This window comes from Euprymna scolopes, chromosome 26 (assembly GCF_053919585.1).
Source record: "Euprymna scolopes isolate OS-2025 chromosome 26, ASM5391958v1, whole genome shotgun sequence".
Lineage (NCBI taxonomy): Eukaryota > Metazoa > Mollusca > Cephalopoda > Sepiida > Sepiolidae > Euprymna > Euprymna scolopes.
The window spans coordinates 16,191,012-16,204,996 of record NC_136507.1 but is presented as its reverse complement, the minus strand read 5'-3'; the positions used below and the strand labels follow the sequence as shown (position 1 = coordinate 16,204,996).

Sequence of the window (13,985 nt, the reverse complement as noted above, 5' to 3'; positions counted from 1 at the left end):
TATATGCACAGGTGAGATAAAAAAAAGCGAAGGAACCGATTTGTCTTGTCACCGCTTCCGGTAGCAGCTATGCCGGAAGTTAGGAAGTTTGTTAACTGACTATAACCATAACTACTAAGAATTGTTTCAGCAAGGGCTACCTGGTGACACCCAATATACTAATATCCATAAATTATGTAGATTACAGACACAACTAAAAGTAGTCTTCTTTATGTGGCCCATCACCATATTGCAGGGTCCGCAAATGTTATTTTGTTCCTCTATTTTGTTATAAGATTTTATCTATATATATAAAAATGTAACTCTTGGTTCGTTCGCAATTAATAGTCTAAAAAACCACTGGACGGATGGCTTCCACGTTTTGGTATAATATGTTTACTATATCCATGTGTGTTTTTATATATTTCTTTTTAATTATAACATTATACTTAATTTTTCTATGATAAATAGGTGGTTTTCTTTGTACCGAAAGGCCATTTTTTTTATTTAGGGACAATTATTTATTACCGCTTCCTGTCACATGACCAGTGTTTCCAATTTAGCGGTTTTCCTGCTAAATCTGGAGATTTCGTTTGCAATCTAGCGGGGAATTCTAGAAAATCTGGAGATATTTAGCACCCACACACCTGCAATTTTAGATTAAAAAATAAAAAGCACTTGAAAATACTTTAAAACATAAAATAAACTCATTCATGTAAGTAAAAAAAAGTAGCATTTATTGCCTTTGGTAATAATTATTTATTAATTATTTGTTTTGTTTTTCACCTTTTTTTCGGCTAACCATTCTTAAATCTCGCTATAAAATCGATTTTTCCAAGTACATTTCAAGTGGGGGGGGGGCATTCCAACCTCCGAAGTTTAGTTTTTTGCAGTATATTTCAATTTAACTTTTATTATAAAAAATTTGAGTTTATAATTTGTTTCTTGCAAAAAAAATAAAAAAAATACCCTCTCTGAAAAAAACATGTAAGCCTTCTGGGGAGCTAACTGCTTCAATATAATTCCAGAAACATATAGTGAGAAAACACGGAACATTTTATATATTGAATATACTATATTTATAATTTTTTTATTGTAGGAAGTTAAAATATGGAGTTTTTTTTGGGGGGTGGGGGTGAATTAGCGATTTTTGAAAATTTCAGATTATAAAAGTTAAAAATCTAGCGATTTTCTGGACATTTCTTTCTCCTGATCTTGCGCTTTTTTTTAAATCTCAGAAAAGAATATTTTAGTCTCACAGGCTTAATGTAAGCAGAATATGTTTACAATATCGGTAAATTTTCAATGGGTTTAATCACATGATTATTGATAATGTAACCATATGATAGAAATTTGATTTAAATTAACCACACGTGGTCGTTTTCCTATCAAATATTCATTGAAAAATGATAGCTACAGACAAAATGAATGCCGACGCTCAAAGTGTATAAACATTTTGACCCCTCCCTTTACTTAAAAATTCACCAAAACTCAGGAAATTAACCAATTTTAATGAAAATTTCAGTATTTATCAAATAATGATTGCAGAATATAATGAACTAATTATTTTTACTTAACTCTTAGTGAAAATGCTTTATTTTGTTTAAACAAAAAATATCTTTACTAAAGTTATAGTTTTCAGTAGTAAATAAAAAATGCAAGAATTTATTTTTGCTTTTTTTTATTTAAATAAAGCATCATAATTTGTAACAATAAAAAATAATTTTTACAAGAACATTCCGAAAAAAGCCCCTAAAGTCCGTATTAATGAATTCAATATAACTCGAAGAAAAGTGAATTTCTCGCATACTATTCAAAAAATTAAAGATTCAATTAGATTCCTATTTCAGTAACCTAAATTATTTAGGGTGAAATGAGTTTAGGAATTTATAGCTAAACCTAAATATATTTTGTTTTTTTTGCTTAAAAAAATAGCATTAATACAGTAAGTTAGGTAAAATTTGCATAGAATGCTCTGCTTTACGGTTGTTGTAAAAATGGAACGGAAATTTGAATTTCGTTCCCTTTTAAATTCGGTACATTTTTACATTACGTCCAACTCATCGTTCACATTCGACACGTCAACTTTTATAGCTTTTCGGGTATGCTGGCAAGGTTAGGGGTGTCTATTCCGAAAGCCGTTCTAACATGGGTAGATTGGTAGGGGAGTCAGAAATTTCGTGAAAAATAGTGAATAATTCCACCCCGTTTTTCCAAACTTATAACTCCTCAAAAAATGTAACTCAAGCCCTAATTTTTTTTCAATTAAAGGAGCAAGGACCAAGGTTTCATTAAAAACAAAAAAACAAAAGAAAAAACAAGCAACGTGGTTTAAAAAAAAAAACAAAAAAACTTCGAACTTTACAGGTAAATTTCTTAAAAACACTACTTTTTTTTGTTTTAAATTTGAATATATTATTTATTGACCTTTTCTCTTCAATTTGTGATATATAAAACTTTGGTGAGTAAATTAATTATTTACTTTTTAACAGACACTTGAAAATGGGGGCGGGGGCGTGAATTAAAAAAAAAAACGTTTGTCTAAAATATTATATTCGGTTTATTGGAAAGAGTATAGAATTTCACATTGATCCTGAAAATATTGTAAAAATAGAATCAATAGAAAAATTTTGATAGATTTTTAAAGTTTAAAAATTGAAAAATATTGAGTTCGTAAAATTCATTACTGTTTTTTAAAAAATAAAAAAAATATTTCTATTACTTTTAAAACAACTTTAATAGTTTATTTTGGAAGTATAATCCATAAAGAAAATAAACAACCCAATTTTAAAAGAGAAATTACGAGTTTTTTATATTTTATTCGCAGTTTCGTGATAGGGGTGTCAAAAATTCTGATACATCTACTAGATTGGAGTGTTTATTCGTTGTAAACGTACCCGACAACCTATAAATGTTGACATTTCCAATGTGAATGGTAAGCTGGACTTATGTAAAAAATAACAAAAATATATACCAAACTGACTTTTTCGTTTAAAAATGGAATTATTTCCCTTTCGTTATTAACTTTTTTTTTTTTTAATATTTTATGTTTTATATACATAAAGTACAATTGTTGAATGTTACTGTTTTGATTATATTCGTTTTTTTGGGGGGGGCACAATTAAAAAATTAAGAAAGATTAAAACGGAGCGAAATTTAAGTTTCCGTTCCATTTTTACAACAAACGTAAAACAGCGCATACACAGCAAGTTTTATCGTAATTTATAAGCATAATGTTGAAACACTAAATCAGCATTTTATTTATTTTTCTGCATAATTAATGATGGAAGTATTTTTCTGTTTATTTTCTGAACATCTATTAAAAAAAAAATAATTTGTACATTCTCTTGAAAAAAGGAATCAAACTTTTCTCTACATTCACATAACTATTTACAGTGTTCATATAAAGCATTCATCTGTTCTTTTTATAATAAAAATTCCGTTTTCAAAGAGAAACGTTTATTGCCAAATTTCTTAAAAAAAAAAAAAAAAAAAAAAAAAGTGCAAGTTTTCCTGAAAAAAAGCAAACTTTCATCTAACAATTTATGGTAAAATATTAATCTTGTTTTGGGGAAAAAACCAACTTTTATTGATTAAAAAAATTGCAAAAAATAATAAAAGTAAATAAACGAACAAAATGCAATTTTTCTTGAGGAATGTGTTCCATTTTAACAAACTGAGCCACAGCAACGCATGGTCGGGTACAGCTAGTTTTCCTTATAAAAACGAATGGAATATATTCTACTTAGAACATCTCAGAACAATCTGAAATAATCCAGAAAATTCCATGAAGAAACCTATATAAGGATTCTGCACTAATAGCTATGTCAGTTCTGACTTGTTGTTAAGAACTCCAGTAATGTTTCTAGGATGAAAATCCAGCCGAAAGAAACTCCTTAAAAGCCAACCACCACATCATTTGAGGAAAGTAGGATTTTAGTAAATACAAAGATTACTGTATATTTTCTCACTGACCAAAGAACTATATTTTAATATTCTTTTTATTAGATTTATCCTTACATAGAACATTTGATTTGAAGTTAGCAGTTCTTATTTATATAGATATAGACCCTATAATCGCCTTCAAAGCTAGTAGCAGAATTAATAAGAAAGTGCATTTATTTGTAAATATTTGTATGTTTTGTTTTATGTTAAAATAAATATTTATTTTAAATTTGAGTTATATTAGTTTTTTTTTTCTTTTAATTTGTAATCCCTGAACAGAAACGTAACACATTTTCTTTGGTTGTGTGCCTGACAATAGTCCACAATGGCCATTTTTAAATCCTGATGAAGCATATCAAGCTACTGCTGTTTTGGCTATCTTCTTAGTCGCCAGCCCCTAACTATTAGCTCGTATGTCACTTGGCAAGACTGTCATTGGCTTGCAAGACATGACCACACCATCTCAGTTGAAATTCACAGAGCTTATTAAGAATTGGTGCTACTCCATATCGCTGCCGCCAAATGCTTACATTGGTGATGAGGTCATGCAGGATAATGGATTATCTTCATCCCCATCACACCAATACGGTTCTCCAATTCCTTTATGACTAACAAACATTCAACACCATCAACAGTGACTGGTCAAATGACCGAGCGAAAGATTTTGATTTCAGCTATTCATTGATCTTAGAGTTGGAAATAGACCTTGGATTAACTTTTAGCAACCTCGTAACTCTTGCTTCCATTATTTTGTCCTTTAGTTCTCACATTCCATAAGCGATGTGTCTGATGACACTTATTGTTGGCTAATTTTTTACTTTAATGTAGTATTTTTAACTTTATTTTTTTAGCTCCTTACATCAAGTGGCTTCATCCCTTGTCTGGAGCGATTTTCATTAAAAAACAAAAGAAAAGTATATTATTTAATTAATTGGAATTCTTAATGAGATGAATAATTTGGATTATTTATTCATTTATTGCAAACTTTTATCCTCATCATCTAGTTGTTGTTTCACAATGTTTCGACCAACTATTCTTCTGGCCTTCGTCAGGTGGTCAACCGCGACGGGATAGGAATGCCGAATCTCCTAACTGCATCCTCAGCAATTACTGCCTTCAATAGTTATTATTGTCTCATCACGTTTAGGCCAACTAAGCCTCTGGCCGGCTATGGGTAGGATTGAAACCGCTATCTTCAGACAATGCTCACCTGGAACAGTAGAGATTCAATAATTCCCCTTGCCTATTCACTGTGCTACGAGCCCTGAAGGGCAATCAAGATTATATTTTTTGGACTTATAAATCCATGTTTATTTGTTATCTTATCTTCCATTGTCGGGTCCGTACCAAATGGTATATTATTTAATTAATTGGAAACATTGTCTGAAGATACCGTTTCAATCCCGGCCAGAGGCTTAGTTGGCCAAAACATGGGGGAACGACAACTACTATGAAAAGCAATAATTGCTGAGGAAATTTAGTGTTTCTATCCAGTTGCGATTGATCAACTGATGCAGGCCAGAGGAATAGTTGGCTGAAACGTTGTGAAACAACAACTAAAAGAGATGAGGATCATATAATAAATAATTAAATAAATAAATAATTAAATAAATAAATAATTAAATAATAAATAATAAAATAAAAAAATAATTAAATAAAAAAATAAATAATTAAATAAAAAAATAAATAATTAAATAAATAAATAATTAAATAAGTAAATAAATAAATAAGTAAATAAATAATTAAATAAATAAATAATTAAATAAATAATTAAATAAATAAATAAATAATTAAATAAAAAATAATTAAATAAATAATTAAATAAAATATAATTAAATAAATAAATAATTAAATAAATAATTAAATAAATAAATAATTAAATCAAAAATAATTAAATAAATAAATAATTAAATAATAAATAAATAAATAAATAATTAAATAAATAAATAAATAAAAACAAAAGTAAAACAAAACCATCTTCTAAATATTGTAATTTGAAATATCTACATTCACTTTGGGACAAAAATCAGCATAAAAATAATAATGCTTTAGGTGAGGTTTGAACTCACAACCTCTATTTTTAAGTATGGCACACTAACCAATTGATCTATGAGGACAAGTATGAAATGGTGTTGCTATTAAATACATTAACTAGACTTTTTTTTCTCCCGATTTGGAGTTGAATTTAGATCAGCTATTTATCAAAAAGGGTGCAGAACATGAATGAGTTTTGCAATGAGAAAGGGAAAAGGGTTACAGTATTAATGTTTGGTACATTTTAAGTTAGGAAACCAGTCAGGGAGAAAGAGAGATAGAAAGAGAAAAGGGAAATGGGAAGGAGGGAAAAAGTGTGTTGTTATTTTTGTTTTTGTTTTTGCAGAACATAAGTTTTGCAAAAGAAGTAGAAAAACAAAAAGCATCAATGTTAGGTGCATTTCGTATCCAGAAGCCAATAATTTCTTGATCTGGTAGCACAAAAAAAAAAGAAAAGAAAAAAAGAAGAAAAAAAAGAAGAAAAAAAAAGAAAAAAAGAAAAAAAAGAAAAAAGGAAAAAAAGAAAAAAAGAAAAAAAGAAAAAAAGGAAAAAAAGAAGGAAAAAGAAAAAAAAGAAAAAAAAGAAAAAAAGAAAAAAAAAAGGAAAAAGAAAAAAAAATCAAACAAACATCAAAGATCCATAAAAACTATAATCAGCTTCCACCATTTATTTTTTTCGAAAATTTAAAAAAGAAAGACAAACTTACCGAAGGAGGGTAGCTGAAAGGAGGGGGAGCTGATGATGCTGGATGGGGTACTGACATACCACCACCACCTCCTCCACCAAACCCACCACCAAACCCACCACCACCAGGGTTGCATTTCGGTGGTCCATCTTCCGGCTGACTGAGGCCTAAGTCAATGAGCACATTATCGGCAGTAAAAACCTCATCCTGCGACATTATGACGGCATCGGGCTTAAATGGGACATTGTAGGTCTTTGCAATTTCAATCATGTATCGTTCGACCAGGATTTTCGGGGGTGCCTGCACACTGAGTTTGTGCATGACTTTCTCACTGACATTGTTTAAGGCATTCGTGCGGCACGCCTGTGCGAATTCCTTGCCGTATTTGGCAGCAAACTGTTCAGAGATATGCTTCAGTTCTTGGATGTCACACTGAAGACGTGGCGTCACCCATATCAGGCTGGCTATGGCTTCTTCAAGACCAGAATCCAATTCTCTGTAAACAAACAAAAGGGAAAGAGAACTTCATTAAAGGAGCAGCTCTTTAAAAAAGTAAAGAATTACTTTTCCCATATGTTGAGAAGGAAAATAAAGTTTGAATTGAAGCGGTTGATGTAGGTCATTCAGTTCTAATGATGTAGATATCTTTATCTCAACAGCTTGGAGAATAAATGATGGACGCAGAAATGCATGAGAAAATCTTGAAATGATTATCTTTGGAATGGGTTAAATGCTTATTTATTTTTTTTTTTACAAAGGAGTAACCACTTATCAAGCCCAGGAGGCCACTTGAGGATAAGGGTTAATGAGTGTACAATAGTCAATAGGAACATGTAGTAATTGTTGGTAGTGGAAATTTGGTAAATTGGATTACTTAAGGTCATCAAGAACTTGAAGACGACCATATTGTAGTCAGTTGGAAAGCAGGCAAACGGAACAGAGTTCCACAGGCATGCAGTTCTAAGAAAGAAGTTTTGTTCATGGAATCTATGTTTAGGTTTAGGCACAGATAAAGAGTGGGGGAAATTATTGATAGTGATTTCAGCTAGATGAGGTTTTGTAAAAGTAAGTTCAGAGAGACCATAGATTGGAGCTCAGACGAGCACTTACAATGAAAATAACGATAAAGCAAAGACTGGCTTGCAACATCTCTTCTGTGGGAAAGAGGTTGCTGTTGTTTTGTCCTTTGTTTAAAATACTCCACAAAACTGAGATTTTAAGAATATTTTTTAATTAATGTCTAATACTTATTGTTAAAATTTAACACAAATATGAAATATTTAAATTTTTACAAAAGATATCTCCACCTTTTCATAAAACTAAGTCTAAATATAGCCCACATTACTCACCCTTATGCTTAGCGGATGCGTTTCAAAATTCCGATTAAGTAGTTTCAAAAGGGTTAGTTGCTTTTGTTTTACAGCATCTCAATCATGTCGGATCCAGTAATTTTGGAAAAAAAGGTTTTATTTCAAATTCATTATATCTTCTAATATTTAATGGACTTTGGTTTGATTGTTTTGTTTTACGGCAAATCCAACCTTTTCTGGTTATTTAATGCCGAGTCTTGAGAGCAATGGTAACTCCACTTTTCCACACAGCTTCCAAATGGGGCTTCACTACTGAATGTCTTTTAAGGTCATATGTAGGACCATCAAATATTAGGGTATTATGAAAAAGAAGAGGGGGAAAAAAAACAGGAAAAAGTATTTGCATGGATGTAGCTTTCAATTACAACAACACAGACGTTAAAAGTTTTAGAACCAGCGTTAAATATTAGCATCCTCTAAACTAATAAGATCCCGCACTGTCTAACAAGCTCCAGCCTCTGTCTCATCACCGGAATGTTACCTGCATCCCTGTGCTTACTTTACAATGTTCTGCAATGAACTTACTGCGCTTTTATGCTTTTTAACGGCCAGTTTAAGAATCCTGTACATAAAAATATGCGAGGTGTCTTCAATAAGTTTCCAGACATTTTTTTTATATGCACTTTTATTGATAGTCTAGTCCCCTTCAAAGTAATCTCCTCCTGCTGCAATGCACTTGTACCGTTCCAACAACTTCTGGAATGCCCCATGGAAGTCCTCTTGTGTGAGTGTGTCAATGATCCTCGTCTCAGCCTCTTTCATCTCCTCAATTCTCTCTTACGACAGCCTTTAAGGTTTTCCTTGAGCTTAGGGAATAACCAAAAGTCACAGGGAGCAAGGTCTGGACTATAGCGAGAGTGAGGAACTGCCTTTGTGCCCATCTTGGTCAAATAGTCTGTGACAAGGATGGCGCACCCTTGGGACAAACTTTGCACAAATCTTCTGCATCTTCAGTTCCTCGTGAATAATTGGGTGTACCGTTCCCACACTGACATCAAACTGTGCACTTATTGTCTCTATAGACACAATGGTCTTTATCTATGAAATTCTTTATTTGGCCAATCAACTCTAGTGTTCTGACTTCCTTACTCCTCCCACACCTCTCATCATCCCTCACAGACTCCCTGCCTTCCTTCAATCTCTTAAGCCACTCAAAAACTTATGCTCGATTTATGCAAGATGGTCCAAAAGCAGTCTGAAGTATACCATACGTTTCTCCAGCATTTTTTCCAAGTTTAAAACAGAATTTTATTGCATATTGTTCTTCTAAAGTGTCCTCGCGTACGAAGGCCATCAACTCCCCATATTTCCTCCTATAACACAAAACACGCTAGGTAATATACAAATATCAGTGCGTGAGGTCGCCAAGCTAATCAAGAACCTTGATTCCAGTAAAGCAACTGGCCCTGACGACATCCCAATTATAGTGTTAAAAAAGCTTCAACCTGAACTTGCTCCCATACTTACAAAACTGTTTAAGCATTGCCTTAAGGAGAAGTGCTTTCCAACACCCTGAAAAACCTCATCAGTATGCTCTGTATTTAAGAATTCAGGTGATAAGTCCTCTCCCTCTCAGTACAGACCTATAAGTCTCCTGTGTGTCATGAGTAAGTTGCTGGAATCCATACTAAATAGAGAAATAGTCAACCACCTCAGCAGAAATAAACTCCTTAGTGACACGCAATATGGTTTCCGTTCTGCAAGATCTACCGCAGATGTGCTAACGGTTATATCTCATAGGATTAGCGAATCTCTCGACAAGGCTACCTTTCTAGGGCAATTGAACTTGACATATCAAAGGCCTTCGACAAGGTATGGCATAAAGGCCTACTTCACAAGATTTCCAGCTATAGTATAACTGGAAATGTTTTCTCAATCATTAAATCATTTCTCTCTGATAGAGTAGTGGTCGATGGACAAAAATCAGAGGCCTGCAGTATTAATGCTGGAGTCCCTCAGGGGTCAATCCTGGACCCAACTCTCTTCCTGATCTACATCAATGATCTCCCTAAACACATACTTAAATCATTCGTTGACATCTATGCTGATGACACGACCATCTACGGCAACACATCAAAGGCTGTAAATGACAAAGTTCTCTCGGATTCTCTCTCCTCTGATCTTGAGCGTGTAGTTCAGTGGGGGAAGACGTGGCTGGTTACCTTTAATGCATCTAAAACCAAACTCCTATCTTTACACCATCAACGCTCTGATCCCCATCTGGCATCAATTGTAATGGATGGCTCTTGCCTAGGAGAAGCTCAATGTTTTGACAAGCTTCTGGGCTTGACCTTTACTCCTGATATGAAATGGAACACGTACGTCAAGTCTGTTGCCAGGGTCGCTGGAAAGATGGTGGGTTCCTTCTACCGCTCCAGAAGATATCTCACTACTGATGCAATTCTCTATCTATATAAAAGCCAAGTACGTCCAAGGATAGAATACTGCTGCCATATCTGGGCAGGAGCTGCTAAAAATAGCCTATCCTGCCTTGACAGAGTACAAAATAGACTTTGTGGCTTGGTGGGGGATGCCCTTTTCTCTTCCCTGCAACCTCTCTCCCACAGATGAGACGTTGTGAGCCTGTCTTTGTTTTACCGTTATTTCCATGGCAAGTGCTCGTCTGAGCTCCAGTCTCTGGTCCCCTCTCGCCAATCTTTTATGAAAAACACCCATCTAGCTGAAGCCACTGTCAAAAATTTTTCCCACTCTCTATCGGTGCCTAAATCAAAACGTAGATTCCATGAACACAGCTTCTTTCTTAGAACAGCACACCAGTGGAACTCTGTTCCGTTTGCCTGTTTCCCACCTGACTACAACTTGGATGTCTTCAAACCAATCGTAAACAAATTCTTGATGAACCGCCCCCTTAAGTAGACACTTTATGAAATCTCAACACTAACGTACAATGTACTGTACATGCAATAACCCTCATCCCTGAGTGGCTTCCGGGCCTTGATAAGTGGTGACCTCCTTGTGAAAAAAAAAAAAAAGATTGTATTTTTGAAATTCATTACCTGTGACAATCAGGCTTTAGTAGGGTGTATTACAATCTCTACTGCAGCTGTTCATTTGAACCTGAAATCATAAAAATTGGTCCGTTATCTCGTAAGATGTGATAACATAGTGAATTATCAAAAGTCTACGACGATTTTAAATTCCTGTACGAAAAAAGTCTGGAAACTTACTGAAGGCACCTCATATAAACATACCTAACTTTATATAAATAAACAAACATAATCGATATGACTGCTGATTCAGTACCGAACATAAGTAATAGTTAAACCGATTCTGCACGGCAGACTAATAATAGACAATAACAAAGTAACACTAGACGCGTTTGTTTACAGTTATTCCTACAAATAAATGGTCAGTGTGGCCAGAGAGTAAAGGTCAACTTCTTAAAAGGAAACAACCAAGGCAGACACCAACTATGAAAAAAAAAAGAAAAAAGAAAAAAAAAGGTTCTAGTTGGGTGGTCAATTTCAAATGACCACCATACAAAGCCAACTGGAAAGTGCCCAAGAGCAGATTGTATGTAGAAATCTTTCATATCTACTAAACTGTAACTAAACCCAACAAAAAAAAAATATATTGGCAAGGTGTAGGAATTCAAAACATTTACTACCAAAGAATGGAATCAGGTGTCCGAGGATGTTGAGGATTGAGGGGCGTTATTGCAGAGAGATAATTAGGTTAGGCATCCATTATTAGGTATCCCAAAACATTTTATTTGGATTATTCAAACTACTGTTCTAATCTTGTGTATTATTCTCACAACGTTTTGACCGATGTAACCTCCAACCTTCTTCAGGTGTATCTTATTGAACTCGGGAATCTGCACAGAATTTCAATCTTTTATTTAATCCATGGAGGTAGCATGCTTTTCTTTTCTTTTTTTTTCATAGGCGTCACCACTTATCAAGGCCCAGAGGCCACTCGAGGATAAGGGTTAATGAGTGTGCAGTAGTCAATGTCAGTAGTGGAAATTTGATAAATTGGATTACTTAAGGGGAACGGCTCATCAAGAACTTGTTTACGTTAGACTTGAAGACGACCATATTGTAGTCAGCTGGAAAGCAGGCAAACGGAACAAAGTTCCACAGGCATGCAGTTCTGAGAAAGAAGCTTTGTTCATGGAATCTACGTTTTGACTTAGGCACAGATAAAAAGTGGGGGAAATTATTGATAGTGTTTTCAGCTAAACGAATGCTTCTTGTGAAAGTTTGGCAAGGGGGGGGGGGACCATAGATTGGAGCTCAGTTTTTTTTTTTTTTTTTTAATTACACAGTAAGATGGCATCCAAGTCCCCTTTTTTAAAATTTTTTTATTTTTATTTAACTGTATTTGACGGCTGAGGTAACTTCCAACCATCTTCGAATGATTCACTTTATCAAACTCAGAAACCTATTCGGCATTTAAAACTAAACATTTTATTTAATCCATGGGGGTATATTATTCTCATTCCATCAGCTCTAGTGTTCATTTCTTTGTTATTTCAAATTATTATCAGCTATAGTAAGTTTCAGAATTGTTTTAGATAAAGAACAATAATTTAGATCATTCCGACTATTGTTCTCATCTTTGATATTATTCTCGTATCAGGGCTCTACAGACAAATTTATCTTTAATTGACCTTTGACAACAAAATATTTTCGTTTACTAGCCAAATAGAAACGTTACTAGCCAACCCCATGTGATTTTTGGAATATGACATCTTCGTTGCGTGACGAGTACCTACAGCAAAGATTTTTTCTGTATTTTTTTTTGTTTTTAAGAAATAACTGTAATTCTAAATATTCACCCAATTGCATGTTGAGACTTGATAGTAACATTTTAATTTCTTCAGACGTTTTCTTAAACAACCTTCGTTAAATAAAAAAATATATTGTTCTATTAAATTTTTATTGTTTAATTCACTCAATGTTAAATTTTTATTGTTTAATTCACTCAATATTAAATTTTTATTGTTTAATTCACTCAATATTAAATTTTTATTGTTTAATTCACTCAATATTAAATTTTTATTGTTTAATTCACTCAATATTAAATTTTTATTGTTTAATTCACTCAATGTTAAATTTTTATTGTTTAATTCACTCAATATTAAATTTTTATTGTTTAATTCACTCAATATTAAATTTTTATTGTTTAATTCACTCAATGTTAAATTTTTATTGTTTAATTCACTCAATATTAAATTTTTATTGTTTAATTCACTCAATATTAAATTTTTATTGTTTAATTCACTCAATATTAAATTTTTATTGTTTAATTCACTCAATATTAAATTTTTATTGTTTAATTCACTCAATGTTAAATTTTTATTGTTTAATTCACTCAATATTAAATTTTTATTGTTTAATTCACTCAATGTTAAATTTTTATTGTTTAATTCACTCAATATTAAATTTTTATTGTTTAATTCACTCAATGTTAAATTTTTATTGTTTAATTCACTCAATATTAAATTTTTATTGTTTAATTCACTCAATGTTAAATTTTTATTGTTTAATTCACTCAATGTTAAATTTTTATTGTTTAATTCACTCAATATTAAATTTTTATTGTTTAATTCACTCAATATTAAATTTTTATTGTTTAATTCACTCAATATTAAATTTTTATTGTTTAATTCACTCAATATTAAATTTTTATTGTTTAATTCACTCAATATTAAATTTTTATTGTTTAATTCACTCAATGTTAAATTTTTATTGTTTAATTCACTCAATATTAAATTTTTATTGTTTAATTCACTCAATGTTAAATTTTTATTGTTTAATTCACTCAATATTAAATTTTTATTGTTTAATTCACTCAATATTAAATTTTTATTGTTTAATTCACTCAATATTAAATTTTTATTGTTTAATTAACTCAATATTAAATTTTTATTGTTTAATTATCTCAATATTAAATTTTTATTGTTTAATTCACTCAATATTAAATTTTTATTGTTTAATTCACT

General features: G+C 32.0%; 1 protein-coding gene across 1 annotated transcript in view; it reads right to left on the bottom strand.

Moving 5' to 3' along the window:
* LOC145247926 (IST1 homolog) overlaps window positions 1-13,985 on the bottom strand; it is a 60,547-nt gene that overhangs the window by 2,061 nt on the left and 44,501 nt on the right. The window contains exon 2 of the mRNA XM_080109565.1: window positions 6,666-7,140. Within this exon, the coding sequence (XP_079965691.1) occupies window positions 6,666-7,140 (475 nt within the window). The remainder of the gene's footprint in view (window positions 1-6,665; window positions 7,141-13,985) is intronic.